At 42.2% G+C, this 19,985-nt stretch overlaps 1 protein-coding gene across 1 annotated transcript in view; it reads right to left on the reverse strand.

Moving 5' to 3' along the window:
- The window catches only part of itga4 (integrin alpha 4), a 97,168-nt gene extending 78,197 nt beyond the window's left edge, over positions 1–18,971 (reverse strand). Inside the window, exons 1-12 of the mRNA XM_055637867.1 lie at positions 18,700–18,971; positions 18,268–18,389; positions 11,080–11,186; positions 10,853–10,979; positions 7,989–8,050; positions 7,770–7,899; positions 7,543–7,628; positions 6,660–6,722; positions 6,435–6,572; positions 6,236–6,344; positions 3,287–3,381; positions 82–172 (exon numbers count right to left, since the gene is read on the reverse strand). Coding sequence (XP_055493842.1) covers positions 82–172; positions 3,287–3,381; positions 6,236–6,344; positions 6,435–6,572; positions 6,660–6,722; positions 7,543–7,628; positions 7,770–7,899; positions 7,989–8,050; positions 10,853–10,979; positions 11,080–11,186; positions 18,268–18,389; positions 18,700–18,869 — 1,300 coding nt within the window. The 5' untranslated portion in view covers positions 18,870–18,971. The remainder of the gene's footprint in view (positions 1–81; positions 173–3,286; positions 3,382–6,235; positions 6,345–6,434; positions 6,573–6,659; positions 6,723–7,542; positions 7,629–7,769; positions 7,900–7,988; positions 8,051–10,852; positions 10,980–11,079; positions 11,187–18,267; positions 18,390–18,699) is intronic.
- Between the last annotated feature and the right edge of the window lie 1,014 nt (positions 18,972–19,985).

The raw sequence follows: 19,985 nt of genomic DNA on the forward strand, positions 1-19,985 counted from the left end.
TTCCTTTAATCTAAAATTTCTGATTTGAAAATAATAAATAATTTTGAGTTGTAAATGCATTTATAAAATTCTGAAGATTACCTGAGTAACCATTTCCATCTGCATCAATACCTCCAGATATCGATTGGCCAAAGGCACGCAAGTTATTACTGATCTGTTGCCCAAGGATTTTCTGTAAGAGAAAGAAAATAATGAATCCCTGAAGATGGTTTCAAATTGATCATGGAGTGATGGATTCAACTCCCAGCCTTGTATATTAAATCGACTTTTCATCCAGATATTGTCATGCATTTTACTCCTGCAGCCTGCTGGTGATCACCTCAGCTGTCCTTTGCAAACCTTGACAATCAGGCATCCTGGTAAAATTGTTTAACCCAGTGTCTGTCAGAAGAATTTGCAAATAGAAAGCAGAACTTCCAAGCCATCAAAGGTGCATCAGAGAGCAATTTTATTCTCACCCTTCCTGGTTGGCATGGACGAGTTGGGCCGAAGGGCCTGTTTCTGTGCTCTACAACACTACTCGCATAGTACTTAAATGACAAAGACAGAACAATATCCTTTACAAGACCATGGACAACCTTAGACTACGCTTCATCCAAACAGGACTCCAAGAGAATCCCGTTCATTTCTCCAGGTTTTCTATTTCTTTTGTTCTGATGATATCATCTATCTACTTCAGTGATCCTGTTACGTGTCTGCCCCCACAGATCTTAAGCTCAACCATGTTGTTTAACTTTCCCACACATTCGCTCAAAATCCCTCTAGTCCCACTCCAGACAAGGACAGGTTATATTCTCACCTTCTACCCCATCAGCATTGTGTTCAATCCCCTGCAATTTACAACATATCCACTGTGATGCCACGATAAGACATATCTACCTCTCCAATCCTTTTTCAACATTCCCAAGGGCATGCTCCCTCTGAGGCCCTTATGTTCATTCTTCCATCTCCAGCAATAACAACTCTCCACTTTGTGGCGCCTTCTTGTACAATCACAAGGTGTGAACTTGCTCTTTCATCTCCTCCCTTTTCCACTACTCTGGGCTCTCAACACATTCCAATTGAAGCAGCAAATCATTCGCCTTTTATCCAATTTAGCACCCATTGCCTCCAATGCTACTGGCGTGGTCACCCCTATATTGGAAAAACCAATTGCAGTGAGTGCTTTGCAGTGCAGGTCCTTCAGTACACAAGCATGGCCCCAAGATTTCTCTTGTCTCTAATTTATACATCCCACTCTTCAGCCTCCTACACCGAGCCCAAACCATCTTGTCGGCTTCAGAAGCCGCGGTCTTCGGTTAGGAAGCGGCCGTTCCAGGTGGCCCAGCCACTGAGAGGACTCTCCCGACGCCGGGGCAATAGCACCCGGCCAGAACGGCCAGGAACATCGGGCCTTCGTAGAGGCAATAGCGGAGGCCTCATTAGGCCTGACTTTGGGAGAACTGGGGATGGGGACTGGACATTGTGCCTTCCCCCACAGTGGTAACCATTGTGGGGGGATGATTTTTGTGTGTAAGTGAATATTTTAGTTTGTGTCCAAGATGGCTGTCGGAAGGGAGAGTGGACGCTGGCGCGGTTTAGCTGCCGCTGCTCTCTCTTCACATTGTGTTTTTGGTTTTTGTCTTTGGATCGAATTCTGTCTTTAATCTGTGTATTGGTGATGTCTTTATTATTTATTTTATTCCGATTATATGTTTTTTTACTCTTGTTAATTTTCTGTAAGGTGTCCTTGAGACTTTTGAAAGGCGCCCACAAATAAAATGTATTACTATTATTATTATTATTATCTTGAGGAATAACACCTCAACTTGCGAATAAGAATGTGGCGATCTTCTGAACTCAGCGTCATGACCAACAATTTCACATTTCAGCTCTACACATCCTGGACTCTTGCCTTCTCCTCCCTTTTCCCCTCATTTCTGGCGATTTCAGGTTTCTTCCCCCTCCCTCCTCTTAAAACTTATTCTCTCTTTGGTGGCTGGACTTGAGCTGTCTCTTTCACCTCTCCTGCTTTCCACCTACAAAGAACTTTGCCTTTGTGTCTCACCTGCCACCACCTCCCCTCCACCCCTCCCAGCCATCCCCAACCCCCCCCCCCCCCCCCCCCCCCCCCCCCCCCCCCCCCCCCCCCCCCCCCCCCCCCCCGTGCCCGTGCTCTGTAATTTAAAATCTGTGTAATCTCTAACTTTTTCCAGGTCCAATGAAAGATCATGGACAAACTGTTACCTCTGTCCCTCTCTCATCACATGCTGTCTGACCTGCTGAGTATTTCCTACATTTTCAATTTTATTTCAGATTTCCAAAAGTATCCTGCAGATCTTGTTTATCGGGTGAAAAAACACAAATTTGTCAATTGTGTCAAAATGATCGTTAAATGTGCCATGTGCTGTCACTGGGGCTACCAGACTGAGAAGTGTGGTTTTATTTCCCAGTGCGGAGTTGGAATTTGTCCACCACTGAACACAGAACAGATCACCTCGTCATACACTGCGGTTGTTGGAAATCCAAAATAATGACAGTAAATACTGAATGCACTCAGCAGACCAAGCAGTTTTAGGTCAATGAGCTCTGATGAAAGGTCATTGGCTTGAGATGTATAAACACATGATTCTTAAGGGGTTGGACAGGCTAGATGCAGGAAGATTATTCCCGATGTTGGGGAAGTCCAGAACAAGGGGTCACAGTTTAAGGAGAAGGGGGAAGTCTTTTAGGACAGAGATGATAGAAAATCGTTTTTAACACAGAGAGTGGTGAATCTGTGGAATTCTCTGCCACAGAAGGTAGTTGAGGCCAGTTCATTGGAATATTTAAGAGGGAGTTAGATGTGGCCCTTGTGGCTAAAGGAATCAGGGGGTATGGAGAGAGGGCAGGTACAGGATACTGAGTTGGATGATCAGCCATGATCATATTGAATGGCGGTGCAGGCTCGAAGGGCCGAATGTTTTCTATGTTTCTATGTTGCTTGACCTGTTGACCATCTCCTCTACTTTGTTTTCATTACATCCCTTCACATTTTCTAAAGTATACATGAAATACTGCATCGCTGCATTGACGTTTGCACCTGTGGCATGTGTGTGAGGCGGCCCAGTGGCAAAGTTCACAAAATTGGGTCTGAAGAAGGGTCCAGGCACAAAATGCCACCTATCGGTTTTCTCCAGAGATGCTGCCTGACCCGCTGAGTTACTCCAACACTTTTGGTCTAGCTTTGACAAAATTCAGCTGCTTGCCTCATACTTGCTGACATTTTAAGTCTTGTTTTACATCAAATTTAATTTCAATTCCTTACTTGAGAAAAAGTTGAAGATATTCCAGTCTCTCTGCCATTGTAGATATAAATCGCCCCCTGTAGATCATCTTCTTGGGGAGCACCTATTGCTATATCTGTAGTGGAATTAAACACACTGAGTCTAGTAACCTCTTGGGTTAGATAAGGGGTAATGACACACAACATATATCTTTGCCTTTATGCTCTTGTAACATGCATTGTGTGCTCAAAACGGTGTTAATTTATTTACTTTGCATGAACTGAAATATAACAAATTTATCTGGCCATAGAGCATGTGGGAATATTATCCGTGCAGGGAGGAACTGCAGATGCTGGTTTACACCGAAGATAGACACAAAATGCTGGAGTAACTCAGCAGGACAGGCAGCACCTCTGGAGGGAAGGAATGGGTGACGTTTCGGGTTGAGATCCTTCTTCAGGCTGCCTTTGTCTCACTGAGTTACTCCAGCATTTTTTGGCTACCATGGGAATATTATCTGTTATAACAGATTTCAACAAATCATAATATTTTGTGATGGTCTAGTTTCACATCTTAGATTTGAGATTTTATTTATGGTGGCAAGCATCATTCACTCAACCTGCAGCATTATTCCCCACAGCTTCTGCTCCACACTCACTTAATGTAGTATAGTTTAGTTTATTGTCATGTGTACCAAAGTTCAGTGACAAGTTTTTTTTGGGGTTGTGTGCTATCCAGTGATTAGAAATACTTTACACGATTACAATCAAACCATCCACAGTGTAAAGGTACAGGATAAAGGGAATAACAATTAGTGCAAGATAAAGTCTGGTAAAGTCTGATTAAAGATAGTTCCAGAGACTCCAATGAGGTAGATGGATGGTCAGCACTGCTCTCTAGTTGGCGATACGATGGTCCAGTTGCCTGATAACAGCTGGGAAGAAACTGCCCCTGAATCTGGAGAGATGCGTTTTCACAGTTCTGTACCTTGCCTGATGGGAGAGGGTGTGTTCAGGGTGAGACTGGTCCTTGATTATGCTGGCGATTCATACTCCCACTTAGTCACAAAGGTGTTATATGTTGCAAAACATGACATGTATTACTTTCACACATGCATTCCCAGCTATTTGCAATTTCAAGTAATGGCATAAAAAAATCTAGTGCCATAAAAGCTTCATGAAGGCATCCTCGTTAAAATGCCCTGGATCAATAGAAATTAATTACAACTACAATGTTCTATCACTTTTTATAGTATTGGCCAGATAAACTGCTGCATTCAAAACTTAAAGCAATGCCTGGATCATTAATTTATTTTGAATGTAATTCAAATGAGCAGAGCTATGCTTTAGCTCATTCAGTCATTAAAATGTTAAATCTCCTTGAATTTGGCTAATTATGTGATACGTGGGGGTCCACATTAATGGGCCAGGCACGAGGTCTATCATAAGCCTGATTTGTTTTACATTTCCATGCTCATGCTCTGGTGTACAAGTCCGCACATTTAGTATGACTGGATAATTTATTTCAATAAAAGGTTTCTTCATCTTTTGCTGCACTGGAGTCTGTACTGGAACAAGGCACTGGATGGATTTCCTTCCCCTTATTACAATCTCATTTGGAAACAAATTACTCAACAGTGCATAACGTGTCTCACCACACTCCCTATCCCGGAATTGTTCCCTGAAAATAGGCAGTGACGGACAGTAGCAAGGGGCTGCACACTGGCCACACAAACTCTACTGATGTTGAATGGGCTGCATGTATCCTTGTCAGAGCTCCTTTTATTTTCTATTATATACGATATGATGTGATACAATAGAACTATATCAATCCCAGGAGGGAAATTGGTCTGCCAACAGTTATAATGCACAAGAAGATACATGAACATGAAATGAAGGCGATGAGTGAAAAGTACAGGATAGGGTGTGTGCAAAGATGGAGGAGGGAACGGGGAGTCAGTCTACCCCATGACAGAAGGGGAAAGAGTTGTGCGGTTTGATCGCCACAGGGAAAAAGGATCTCCTGTGGCATTCTGTGCTGCATCTTGGTGGAACCAGTCTGTTGCTGAAGGTGCTCCTCAGGTTGACCAGTGTGTCATGGAGGGGGTGAGCTGTATTGTCCACAGTTTGAGAAGCATCCTCCCCTCCAAGACCACCTCCCATGAATCCAACTCCACCGCCACGACGGAGCCAGCTTTCCTGGCGAGCTTGTTAATTCTGTTGCCATCCGTGGCCTTTGCCGCATTTCCAAATATGAAACTCAACATAGGTATTGAGAAGCATTCCCAATGGTGGGGATAAAAGCTATGGAGATCATGCTCCTCTAGGTCCTTTGCCACCAGCTCTGGTGAGTTAAAACACAGAGTGCTGGAATAATTCAGCGGGTCAAGCATGTTGTCTGAACCACTGAGTAACTCGAGCACTTTGTGTTTTACTCAACATTCTAGTATCTGCAGTTCCTTTGATTTCATCTCTGTGGAGTTGTATCAGCTGCCTCCTATAGATTTAGTTTAGTTTAGTGCCACATGTACCAAGGTACAGTGAAAAGCTTTAGTTGCGTGCTAACCAGTCAGTTGAAAGACTATACATGATTACAACCGGGTCATCCACAGTGTATGGATACATGATAAAGGAATAACGTTAGTGTGAGGTTATGTCCTGGAAAGTCTGATTAAAGATATCTCCATTAAAGTCAAGTCAAGTTTATTTGTTAAAGAGGGTCTCCCATGAGGTTGATAGTAGCTCAGGATAGTAGTGTGGCTTTACCAGGTCTACATTCCCCTCCCACCTGCCCCCCCCCCCCCCCCCCCCCCCACACACACAACACACACACTATAGAATTTCTGTATCAAAAGCTGCAGATATTTTCGTACAACAACTCATTCATTTATAATATAACAAAATGTCACTATCAAAATAACACCCATTACTAAATGGCATTTTTTTTAGAAAGAAAGAATTTTGAAATTATAGGATCTATATATGCCAAACCTGAATGTCCATCATCATCAATGTCTCCAAGATCCACAATTGTTTCCCCAAACCTGGCCGCATAGGAATTTCCTCCCGCAAGCTCAATTTCCAGCTCCTTCAGCTTTCCCTTTCCAAATACAAAACCCATACCGATAAGACAATGACAAGTGATAATTATTAAATGTAAATTAGCTCAGAGGATATTCTTCAATCTTACCAATCCCATGTTCAAGTAAACATAGACCCTTCCTTCATCTCTGACCACGCTGTACATGGGGGCTCCAACTAACAGATCCGAGAGGCCATCTGAATTGAGATCCACCGCACAAACTGATGAGCCAAAGTAAGAAGCAAGCTGCAAGCCAAAGAAACAAAAGCAAATGAAACATTGCAACAGTTTCAGAATCTTAGAATTGAAGGACGGTTTTATGTCTTGTCGTACCTTTTTACCCTTTGCCTCGAACATTATGCTCAAGCTCATTCCATCTTTCTTAAAGATGTAAACCTACAAAAAAAAAATAGGCCATAGTTTAAAAAATGTCCACACTGTTTGAAAGAAACAATTTTTAATTGATAAAGATAATTATGTAGTGTTTTCAGGACTGCATAATTATGCCCAAAGAAAAAAATGTGGAACCTGAAACTTTCAATATATACAAAGCTGAGATGGGTTTGTAACCATGAAGAGAATAAAAGTGATTAAGAGAGAGAGCAAGGATATGGTATTTAGGTTTAGTGTAGAAATACAGCATGGAAACAGGCCCTTCAGCCCATGCTGACCATCAATCACCCATTCACACTAGTTCAGTGTTATCTAACTTTCACAGCAACTCCTTGTGCACTAGGAGCAATTTACAGAGGCCAATTAACCAACAAACCCTTACGCATTTGGGATGTGAAAGGAAACCGGAGCGCCAGAAGGAAACCGACACGGTCACAAGGAGAATGTGCAACCTCCACATAGACAACACCTAAAGTCGGGATCAAACCCGGGTCTCTGGTGCTGGCAGGCAGCAGCTCTGCCAGCTGTGCCACTCTGCATCAGGAAGGTTATATTGAATGTGTAGGAAGGAACTGCAGGTGCTGGTTTACACCCAAGATAGACACTGGAGTAACTCAGCGGGAAGTATGCTGAATGGCAGACTCGAGGGATCAAATGGCCTACTCTTGTTCCTATTTCTTCTGATCTAAATGTCACCTGTGAACTTTGGTTGTTTTAGTTGCTGTCTTTTATCCAATCTGTTACAGCAACCGTTGATATATTGTTTTAAATTATTTCACTCATTGCAATCAAAGGAACATTTCTGAAAACGCAAAATTCTTACTTGACCCATCATCTCCTGCTGTGGTGCCCCTGCCACAAATTCTGTGCTGTTTGGATAAATAAAGTGTCCTGCACTAACCGAATAACCTGGGAAATAATTTAAAAAATATTCATATTAAAACAAATGGATTCAACACGTCTTGAGCATCAAATGTCATTGCTATAGGGTACATTTTGCACCAAATGTTGTACTCGTGCAATAGTTATTTAATTATGACCTTTAATTACCAAGATAGCTGCCATCTTTGATTAAATAATCCAAATCTTCATAAAAGAGCAAAGAATTTTCTTTCTCATTTTTGACTAAAACTGTTCCAGCCCATAAATTAGATCCAGGAGCTCCCATTACAATTAAATCCTGCAATATAAAAACAGTATCACTAAGATAATGCATGGATGCTTCAAAGAAGAAACAAACATTTTATTCAAGAAACAGCTCCCACTCACCTCAGTTACAAAACTAGAAATCCCAGCCTGACAAAACATCTTATCACGTCCCTGGTTATATTCTAATGGGATAAGAAAAATAATTACAATACAATGCATCTTCGTGCCGCTGTGATCCCAAAATCCAGTCCAATAAAATATTTTGTTTTCCTTACTCTCGTTACACAATTCCAATGGGAAATATCATCTCCAGATATCACAGGACTACAGTTACCCAGCTGTACTGCTTCAGGGTGCCAGATCATAGGATTGCTCCCAATATGCCACGCAACATTAAATTCTTAAAGGACAGTGATCAAATAAAACACTCAACATAAACAGTAAAATACTGTAATATTTTGGAGCAGGACCATTATTCGCAATAGCCATCCCTTTTTGGCACATTTACAGCTCTGATGTGCATTTTCATCATCACCAAACCAAATGATCACTTCAAGTGAATTGAACACAATGTGAAACACATACGGATGATACAATGTTACCAAGTTCTTCACACTGTGAAAATGTCTACTTTTAATTGTTTTGTAAAGCACTATGTACAACCATGAAGTTCTGAATTGGTCTGTGAGGGGAAAAGAAGTAGAGAATGGTGGCTGGAAAGGCCTTTATGATTTGATGACAGGCAAGTGTTGTCATTAAATTCTTCTGGTTCCTACTTTGGAAATACAGCATCTTCTAAGGAATAGCATGCCGCTCAATGTTTTATGAAATGCATTGTTCTTGCCGCATATTAGCATCCTGGTCACATGATCGCTGGTTTCAGGCCAGGAGTGCTCATAATAACCAACCTGCAGAAAGCCAAATCGTTTCACGTGCACAAATAGTGCCAGGTCCTGACCCTGGTTCCGATGCATTTACTTTGTGGCGGGCACCTGAATCAGTTCCAGCAGGTGGAAGAGGCTACAGGACAGCAGGCATAATGGGGTCAAGGACAGAGCGTTCACGGCGTGGCCCCGTTTCCACCACCACGCACAAGAAGCGCACGGCGGACACCATTGTATGCAGATGCCGAGAATTGTGTGCAGCTCTGGCTGAACAACTTCTAATCTTGTATGTGGACAGTCTGTGGAATTCTCTGCCTCAAAGGGCAGTGGAGGCAGGTTCTCTGGATGCTTTCAAGAGAGAGCTAGATAGGGCTCTTAAAAATAATGGAGTCAGGGGATAGGGGAGAAGGCAGGAACGGGGTACTGATTGGGGATGATCAGCCACGATCACATTGAATGGCGGTGCTGGCTCGAAGGGCCAAATGGCCTACTCCTGCTCCTATTGTCTATTGTCTATTGACTCGATAAGAAGAAGCAAGAATAATCAAATCAAAGACCTAGATGCAGATGTCCTCTATGATGGGACAATGTCAGGGGAGAGCTGACAAATGGGCACAAATGCTTCCTGCAGTTCCTTGAGGATTTGTGCAGTGTTCTTATGGGAGTGTTGTGGTGCATGAAGGATTAAATTCTGTCATACAGGGCCAGTGGCAACTCAAATGCATCATGGTGTGGTCCTTAGGAGAACGTGGACATCATGAACAATGCTTTACACATTCTTATTCAAACTCTATCTTCAGAGAGTGCTAAAACACATTTCTCTACTGCTTTTTAAATGACTGCTTCGGAATCCAATCATATTACTCTTTTGGGAAATGTTTTACAGATCATCTCTGACACGATTTCTCTTCATGTTCCCTCAGCTTTTTTTTTTAAACCAATTGCTAAATATTGTTAGTCTCTGTTGAGAAGTCCATCTTCTACATACACAACTGTTCACACAAAAGCGCAGCAACAAACAAAAGGCTGAACCTTCATTATTTTTTGTGCAAAAAGAAAACATTTCTGTGAAGATGTAGCTGAGTACAAAGCCTCCCTTCTGAGTTCAGTAGCTTGAGGAAAGGCCCTAAATAAGGGCAATTACATTGCAACACAGGAGATCCAAAAGATCCTTGGTCATGTTATGACTGAGGACAATTACCAGAGGCAGCAACAATCTAATGTTGTCAATAGCAACAGATTACTATGGGACATAGTAAATAACCTCTTGATACAGTTGAGCTCATTGTCTTAAGTATTGCAGTATCATTTTGTTCCAGTACAAACGGTGGGATATCTGCTGATTAACTCAGCAATTAGCAAGCAGGTTAAATCAGCAGTTAGCAATTTTCTTTCCTCTGAACTAACTCAATCCAAATTGATGCCTTCAATAAAGCGGCGTTATTATTCCAAACATTATAAGCTCAGAGATATTGAATTGATACCTTTCCACTTGCTTTAACCATGCTTTCAATAGGTCAACCTGAAAAGCAAGCCGGTAGAATTCAGCCAGTGAAAGATACTGCTTGACTGATCGAGTTATTTTAGTTTTAGAGATACAGCGTGGAAACGGACTTTGGCCCACCGAGTCCACGCCGACCAGCGATCCCCGCACACTAACACTGCCCTACACACACTAGGGACAATGTAACCAAGCCAATTGGTCCAAAAACCTGTATGTCTTTGGAGTGTGGGAGGAAATTGGAGCATCTGGAGAAAACCCACAAAGGTCTGTACAGACTCTGTACAGACTCTGTACAGACTCTGTACAGACAGCACTTGCAGTCAGGATCGAAACTGGATCTCTGGCACTGTAAGGCAGCAACTCTACCACTGTGCCACCGTGCCGGCCTTGTTGTTCGAACATTTCTGTTTCTATTTCAGATTCCAAAACCTGCAGTTTATTAGCTTTCAGTAGGTAAATAGTCTACCAATTGCCATTAAAGTAGTCACAACAATCCCATAGATATTCACACAAAGTAACACAATGACTATTTCTAAAGAATAACTTAAGAGGGAATAACATCAATATATATATATTTTTTTTAATGATTTCCTTACCTGTGTAACATGGTATCAGTGGCGAATCCACAGAATGCTGCAAGTCTGGTCGAATTTTAAAACACAACCCAAGTGGCATTATCTCTTTTATTATGTGGAATATATTTTTCCAACGATGTGCACAAGCCTTTAAAAACACAAAACACTTGGTGTAAAACATATCATCGCAATTAATCAAATATATTATTGAAATAATTAAATAAGCATTCTGAACAATATTTATATACCAGTATGTAACCATCTTCCTTTGGCTGCCTTGCCAAACTAACACCAAGCCACTGGTTATCCCTGTCTTCTGTACATTCCGGCCCACATTTGTTCCCCTCATGGTTACCTGCAAAAACAAGATATTTATGTCCATATTATTGCATACCTTTTTTCCATGAATAAGCTTGAAAGAGTGCAGAGAGGATTTATAAGGGCATTCACGGGTTTTGAGGGGCTGAGCTATCGGGAGAGGTTGGGCCGTTCGGACTTTATTCTTTGGAGCACAGGAAGTTGAGGGGGGTCTTATAGGCATGTACAAAATCATGAGGAGAATAGAAAGTTATTCACCCAGCGTCGGAGAATCAAAAACTAGAGGACATAGATTTAAGGTGAATATGAATCCAAGAGGAAACTTTTTAACTCAGAGGATGGTTAGTATATTGAACAAGTTGCCACAGGAAGTAGTTGAGGCAGATGCTATAACAGCATTTAAAAGACATTTGGACAGGTACATGGGCATGACAGGTTTCGAGAGATATGGGCCAAATGCAGGCAGGTAGGCTCAGTGTCGATGGGGCATTTTGATCGGCATGTGCAAGTTGGGCTGAAGGGTCTGTTTTGTGCTGTTTGACTGTGAATAGAAAGAGTGGAAGGAGATGCAGAAGCTACAAAAATTAAAACTGCCATGACCTACTTCCCGGACTTTCTACATATATTACCTCAATTAAAATGAAAACTTCCCAATTTATTCCGGGGATCCTTGAGTCCAATATGCAGTATTCATTTCAGCTTGTGTTAATTTCATGCCGAAATAAAAGAATAGTTTGAAACTAATCCATCCCAATGTTAACAAATGACAGCGTCCTCAGTACTCCTGTGTCCGCTATTAAAAGCTCGCCGCATGGAGGAGAAAGATAGGCGGCCGAGAACAAAGAGGGACCATCGGGGTGGGGGGGGGGGGGGGTCCCCCTTTGAATTGTCAGTGCCAGAAACACGACGACACTTGTGTACTGATTTTACTGGGTTGTATGCAAAACAAAGCATTTCACTGTACCTCGGTACATGTGACAATGAAGTATCACTGAATCATTGGGGTTCCAATTGAGACTGGTAAGAAAGGAGGCTTCAACAATACATAACGTTTTTTCACCTCCAATGTTCCGAGAATTGTATTTGCCAATTTGTTGATCAAACCCAATCTGACACCCACCATCAAGCATCTGAAGACAAAGGGAGCACCAGCAGCTCAACTCATTCACTGCAGTGAAGTCAAACATTCAATTTGAGCTGCATGCTCAAATACATAGATACATAGAAAATGGGTGCAGGAGTAGGCCATTCAGCCCTTCGGGCAAGCACCACCATTCAATGTGATCATAGCTGATCATCCACAATCAGTACCCTATTCCTGCCTTCTCCCCATATCCCTTGATTCCATAAATGACGCCATGAGTATTAATTTACGAAGCTAAGATATCCAAATTTAGATGCGAGAAGGACATTTGAACAGACTTTTTCTCTCACAGTTTGCTTCTGGTTCAATTGAACATGCACTTGTTTGTCTCCAGTTGTATCTTGACAACTTAACTTCACCAAGTATATCCACATTGGTTTTAAACAAGAATTGAAGCTAAAAACTGAAGATGCTGGAAACCTGAAAGAAAACCGAATGCTGGAAACAGGAAGCATTTCTGGAGAAAAAAAATGAAATAAACTCTTCATCAGAACGTGAAAAGGTGAGAAAACGTGCTTGACGTTCGGAAAGGAAGAATGGTGCAGAAGAAGAAGGAATGTCAAGTGACAGTTTTTTTGGAACACTTTCATTCAGTCCTCAAAGGTGATCAAGAGCTTCCATTTTCCCTGAAACTTGACTTTCCCACCCCAGTGCGAGCTCACTGACTTTGGCCTCAACCTCCAGCATAATTTCAAGCAACTGCATCTCGTCTTCCATCGAAGCATGTTGTCGCCCTCAGGACTCAATGCTAATTTCAACAGCTTCATGAAATCAGCCTTCCTGAGGAGGAGGATGTTCACCGTCGGGGATCGGCGTCGGCGTTCCAACAGCCCGGCGTGAGGGCCTGAACATCGGGCCGCCCAGTGCGGCGACTGTGGGTGCTCGGAAGGCCCAGACCACAGATGAACATCTGGGAAGATCGGAGGGGAGGCTGGCTGGACAATGGTGCCTTCCTCACCTTGGTGCCACTGCGTTGTGTTGTGTCGTGGACTTTCTGTGTTTGTGCTTTTATTTTATTTAATACAATTCAATTTTATTTTTAATATGTTTTATTATTTATTATTTATTTGTTTTTATGATACTGCCTGTAAGGAAAATTCATTTTGTTGTCTCTAATTGAGACAATGACAATAAATTTGAATACAATACAATTCCCTCTTTGCCTCTGAGCTGTCCACTTGTGATACAAGGTCATGCACCTGGAGCACTAATTCAGTTTGTTCCCTCTCCACAAACACTGCCTGATCTGCTGGGTATTGTATTTGGGCTCAGATTTCTTGCCAACAGTTGTGTTGTGCATTTGACAGTTGTGTGCAATTGTGTTCCAACATGCTAAAGTTTATTGTCACATGGACCGTTGTTGGGAAATGTTGAGCATATTACCACAAAATCAAAAAAACTGCAGATGATGGAAATATGAGATGAAATGGGGAAATGCTCAGGGGAAGCACTCAGCAGGTCAGGAAGTGGCTGAAAAAGGGGAATCATTACAGGTCAATATTTTTTTTATGTGATATGGTTGACCAAGATAATGAGGATGACTACCACACTCCTTTTTTGGAAACAGGATCTTTCATATCACCCCGAGAAAGACAGAGTCCAAGTTTATCATCGCAACCAAACGGCAGCATCTCTGATAGCAATTTGCTTCAATACTCCTGCATTGGTGGTCACCTTGATCTTTGACTTCAGGTCTTGAGATTAGAAACCTCCGACTTGGACAGAGAGTCGACCCACTGAATTATACAGTTTAATGCTACTGAGAAAGCAAATGGTCATCTGCCTACTGATGGAAACTAGCCATTGCGTTCAGTCACATTAAGTTCCTAAATATTGATCTGACTGGAGATAATGCTCACATTTTCTTGGATATATGCAAGACTGACTCAGCTAAATTGTCACTTCACCCTTCTGTATTTTATCCCCTCACTACAAAGACCATTGATTAATTGTGTCATTAAGTCATTAAGTCATTAAGAATCCAATTATAATTTTATCTGTGGCCCTTTGTTGGGAAATTGGTACATTACCAAGCCAATCCAAAGAGGATCTGTAGACCTATTAGTTTCCTTCTCAGATAAGAAAAGCAGAGCTTCACGAGGGGAGTTCCTACCTCCCTTCTCTTGGACCATCCCGGGAGACACAAGGAACTGCAGATGCAGGTTGACAAAAAAAGGGGCACAATGTGCTGGAGTAACTCAGTGGGTCAAGCAGAATTTCTGGAGAACACAGATATGTGACATGCTGGTCGGGACTCTTCTTCAGTCTCAGCAAGGGTCCCGACCCAAAACTTCACCTTTCCATGTTCTCCTGAGAAGTTGCCTGACCTGCTGAGTTATTCTAACAATTTGTGTATTTTCTAGACCATCCTACGCTGATCGTAGGGGGTTAAAGGCACTTCTTTCAATTAATGGTAACCACCTCCTGCTTCTGACATTGCCCTTCCTAGCTGTGACTTCCTGTTGATTTGGATCAGGAATCCTATCATCACATAATCTTCTTATCAAGTCCACATCACAAAATTAGAAATTGTTCCACCAGAGCTGAACACACTTTTCGGCATCTGCATACAATGGTGTCTTGTGCTTCTTGAGCGTAGTGGTGGAAAGACTGGTGGAAGCAGGGCCGCAACGTGAACGCTTTTTCCTTCACCCCCATCAACATAATGACATCCTGGAATTAGAATCATGCTGTCGAGAATAGAATGGCTTGCCAGCCAATGCCAGGGTGACACAGTGGAGCAACAGCAGAGTGGCTGCCGCACAGTGTCAGAGATCCGGATTCAATCTTTGTGTGTTCTCCCTGTGGCCATGTGGGTTTTCTCTGGGTGCTCCGGTTTCATCCCACACTCTGAAGACGTACAGGTTTGTAGGTTAATTAGCTTTGGTAAGTTGTAAAAGAAACTGTCCCTAGTGTGTACGATAGAGATTGCTGGTCGGTGCGGACTCAGTGAGCTGAAGGGCCTATTTCCGTGTTGTATTTCCAAGTCTAAAGTTTAAATTTAAGTACGTCCAACTAACTACCAAGTTTAAATCATTTTCTCTGCTTACTTTTACTCTCTATTTCCTTAGCTGAGCAAAACTAAAGAAAGATGCACCATGACCTTCTTCTGTGGTTGGTCCAATAATGTGGTCCAACATTTCTACATAACACAAACATATTTTCATATGTTCTAATGTTTAAGGAAATTCAACGGCCAACATATTTAGATATAGTGGAGAGCGATCAGAAGAAGAGAGAAAAAGAATGCAACTGTTTGGAAAGAAACTTAGTGGGACATGGGGTAGATCTTACAGACTGCAGCAAGCTAATCATGCATAAATAAAATGACATTTTGTATCCTCTCAACAGCGGAAATTACTGGGACGATTCTCCGCAGTGAGAAATCTCACACATATTAACACCTATTGTGTCATAAGTAGCAAAATATCAACTCAACCCATGAAAATAAAATAAACATAAAACCACAACCAAAATCTTACGCAGCTTCTTTAAACATCATGAATGATGAAACATTCAAAGAACAACAAATTAATTAAAGATGGGCACAAAGTGCTGGAGTAACTCAGAGGGTCGGGGATCATCTCTGGAGAAAAAGGATCAGTAAAGTTTCGGGTCGGGACCCTTCTTCAGACTGAAAGGGGTGGGGGAGGCGTGAAGAGCTTGTAATGAGATAAGATAGCCAGTCACATATGAGCTCAGGCAGGGTGGTGCCTGGTAGATGCCGAGAACTGTGGACCTGGTAACATGACGAGGGTGGAGGAAGGGGGGAGGGGAGTGAAAGATGAAGTTACTTCAAATTAATTAAACGTATCTTTTAAGCTTAACCTATAACCTTAAACACATACACCATTACCATTAAAACATCTAAATTAGCAACTTATGGAAGACAAAAATATATATTTTTAAGTTTTAAAAGCTGGATCCTTTTTTAATGAGCAAAATTGTACTCGACTAATTGCAGCCAATCCATTCCATACTAAAATGGTCAGGAGAATACTCTCTGTATTTTTCCAAAGCTGCAAAATAGTCTGTGGTAACTTAAAAACAGAAAATGCTAGAAATATTGGCAGTAGCTGTGCGGCACAGTGGTGCAGCAGTAGAGTTGCTGCTTTGTAGCACCATTCACCCAAGTTCGATCCTGACTATGGGCGCTGTTGTACCGTGTTTGTACGTTCTCTCCTTGACCTGCGTGCGTTTTCCCCGGGAGCTCCGGTTTCCTCCCACACTCCAAAGACGTGCAGGTTTGTAGACAAATTGGCATGAAACAATTGTAAATTGTCCCTAGTGTGTGTACGACAGTGTTAGTGTGCAGGGATCACTGGTCAATGCCGACTCGGTGGACAGAACAAAGTGCCTGTTTCTGTGCTGTATCTCTAAACTAAATGAAAAAGATCAGTCAGCATCTATGAAAAGAGAAATAATTATGTTTCAAGTCTGAAGTCCTTTATTAGCATAGAGTTTGACCTGAAATTTTAACTATCTCTCTCTCCAGAGATGCTGTCTGACCTGCTGAGAGTTTCCAGCATTTTCTGTTTTTATTTCAGATTTCCCACACCTGCAGTTTAAAAACAATTTTCATTGACTCACAACTGCCAATGTTGGTCGAGTTAGACAGGCTCATTTACTGGACTATACAAGGAACCCAGCATTGGACTGCAGTCTGCTGCTTAATGGCAAACTGCTGGTCGCAATCTAAAGGAAGCATACCTTGAACCTCCTCCAACCTCATCTTTTGCATCCGCTGCTCTAAATGTCAGCTGATCTATATCAGTGAGACTAAGCGTAGGCTTGGCGATCATTTCGCCGAACACCTCCACTCGGTCCCCACTAACCAACCTCACCTCCCGGTGGCTCAGCACTTCAACTCCCCCTCCCATTCCGTATCCGACCTCTCTGTCCCGGGTCTCCTCCATGGCCAGAGTGAGCAACACCGGAAATTGGAGGAACAGCACCTCATATTCCGTTTGGGGTGTCTGCATCCTGGTGGCATGAACAATTCTGTTAACCCTTGCTGTCTCCTCCCCTTCCTACCTCAGCCCTCAGCCCTCTGGCTCCTCCTCCTCCTCCTCCTTTTTCCTTTCTTCTCCCCGCCTCCCCCCACCCCCTATCAGTCTGAAGAAGGGTTTCGGCCAGAAACGTTGCCTATCTCCTTCGCTCCATAGATGCTGCTGCACCCGCTGACTTTCTCCAGCATTTTTGTGTACCTCTGATCGCAATCTAACCCTAGTCTCTGAGGCTGCAAGGCAACAATTCTACTGCTGCGCCACTGTGCAACCCAATTTGGACAGAAAGCATTTAAAGATATTAAATGATTCATGCCCTTGCTTAACGAGTGGACCTATGGAGGAAGAATGAAAGAATGGAGCAACTGGTCTTGTACTCACTGGAATTTAGAAGGATGAGAGGAAGACCTTATAGAAACATATACAATTATTAATGGATTGGACACGCTAGATGCAGGAAACATGTTCCCAATGTGGGGGAACTCCAGAACTAGGGGCCACAGTTTAAGAATAAGGGGTAGGCCATTTAGAACTGAGATGAGGAAAAACCTTTTCACCCAGAGAGTTGTGATTTTGTGGAAATCACTGCCTCAGAAGATAATGGGGGCTGATTCACTGAATGCATTCAAAAGAGAGTTAGATAGAGCTCTTAGGGCTAATGAAATCAAGGGATATGGGGAGAAGGTAGGAACGGGGTATTGATTGTGGATGATCACATTGATGATCACATCACATTGAATGGCAGTGCTGGCTCGATGGGCCTAATGGCCTATTCTTGGACTAATTTTCTATGTATCTATGTAATAGAACCTATTATTTAAAAAAAGCATATTTGTTGCAGTTGAAGATAATAGCCATCAGACTGCTTTCCATCACAGACATCAAATTCACAAATGTGATATTTGCATATTTGACATTTCGTGTTCCCCCAATATCATGTCAGAAACTGACCTGCTATTACAACTCACCTAAAGGGATTTCTTCGCAGTTTCTGTCAGGATTTTGGCTGATTCGACATTTGTAAATAGATCCAGGATTTACTGTCACGTTATACAGGGAAGAGTTTGCTTTCGGAGCGCCCACCACAAACCTGCAACGTCAAATGGGGGGGTGGGGGAGAGATGGGGTTAAATCAACACACCCATTGTTAACCAATTCTCCAGCACTGCACCAACGCCACAAGTAAAAAAACGTCGCCAGAAAAGGATTTCTATTTAGTGGACAGTTTAAAATCTTTGAGCTATCGAAAGCAGTCCCTGTGCACGACTTTCACCTTTCCTTGGCTAACTTCAGCAGGAGAAATAATGCTTACAATAAACATTAATGTAATAAAGTTCACTCACGCGAGCCAGGACTTGAAAAACAAGTCATTTTAACATGCTTCAAAAAGTGAAACTCACCACTTTTCACCTTTATAACTGTGTAATATTACCGAATAACCAAATAATGTCCCTTCGGCCCCTTTAAACTGGACGGCACTTTCCAAAGCCACGTTGTACAGGCGAGCCCTCTTGACTAAACAGCACAGGGCTACAATTGGCCAAATCACTGTAAACCTGTTTAATCCCATTGTCGTTAAATGTCACTGCTCCTCGAGTCGGAACTATGAAGTGCTCGACACGTACGCTGTAATATCCGAAGCAAGTGGAACTGCGAAGTGCAACTCATAACAAAACATTCACACCCACCCTTTGCCAGGGAGCTCAAAGATTTATGACGCCCGCCGAGTGCCCCTCCCGTTCCGGGTGGGCTGGTCTCTGTGCACTTTGTCTTTAGGTTCAAGACATGGTGCCTTAGCTCTTCGAAGGACCCGCACAATTACCACGGATACACTTTCATTGTGATCCCTTTCCAGATAATTGTAAAGTGAGCACCTGTGCAGAGAGTGCACTCAAAGACACCTCAAAGTGGGATGGAATGACAAGAATGACTGGGAAAGAGAATTCCTGATGTCTTAAAGGGCTGGGGAGGGAGAACGATGCTTGGAATATTACAAAGATCTGCCAGTATTGAAGTAGGGTTGGACATCCATCTGGGCTCATAAGAATCTAATCCAATTAACTTTTCTCTCCTGAATAGCGAATCTCAAATTTTCAGAAGTACAGGAAGGAACTGCAGATGCTGGTTTACACCAAAGATATATACAAAATGCTGGAGTAACTCAGCAGGACAGGCAGCACCTGGAGAGAATGAATGGGTGATGTTTCAGGTCAAAACCCTTTTTCTGGGGTCTAGACCCAAAACATCACCTATTTCTTGTCCAGAGATGCTGTCTGTGTATCCCACTGAGATACTACAGCATTTGTGTCTAGCCAAAGGTTAAGAATTAGACTTTGCTATTTTCATTCAAATCAGTTAGTTATTGCCTTTATGTTTTTGTATTATTAAAGTGACTGAAAAGATTATCACAGACTTGAGATATACCATTTCTACCGCAGCATGCATCAAGATTTCACAATTAATGACTTTGACACAATGACATCTTTGATGAAATAAATTTGTACAAACAATTAAAATCACTTTATGGAGCTGCACTTTACAAAAATCCATAATTTCTACAGATGCTAAGTTTGAAATGTACTTCCGAAGTTTTTAAAATATATTACAAATCAAAAAAGTGATGTTGAAAATATTATTTTCCTAGCCAGAAATAAAATACACACCAGCCATTAATCTTTTGTTTATT

The sequence above is a fragment of the Leucoraja erinacea genome, chromosome 7, assembly GCF_028641065.1.
Source record: "Leucoraja erinacea ecotype New England chromosome 7, Leri_hhj_1, whole genome shotgun sequence".
In the NCBI taxonomy this organism is placed as follows: domain Eukaryota; kingdom Metazoa; phylum Chordata; class Chondrichthyes; order Rajiformes; family Rajidae; genus Leucoraja; species Leucoraja erinaceus.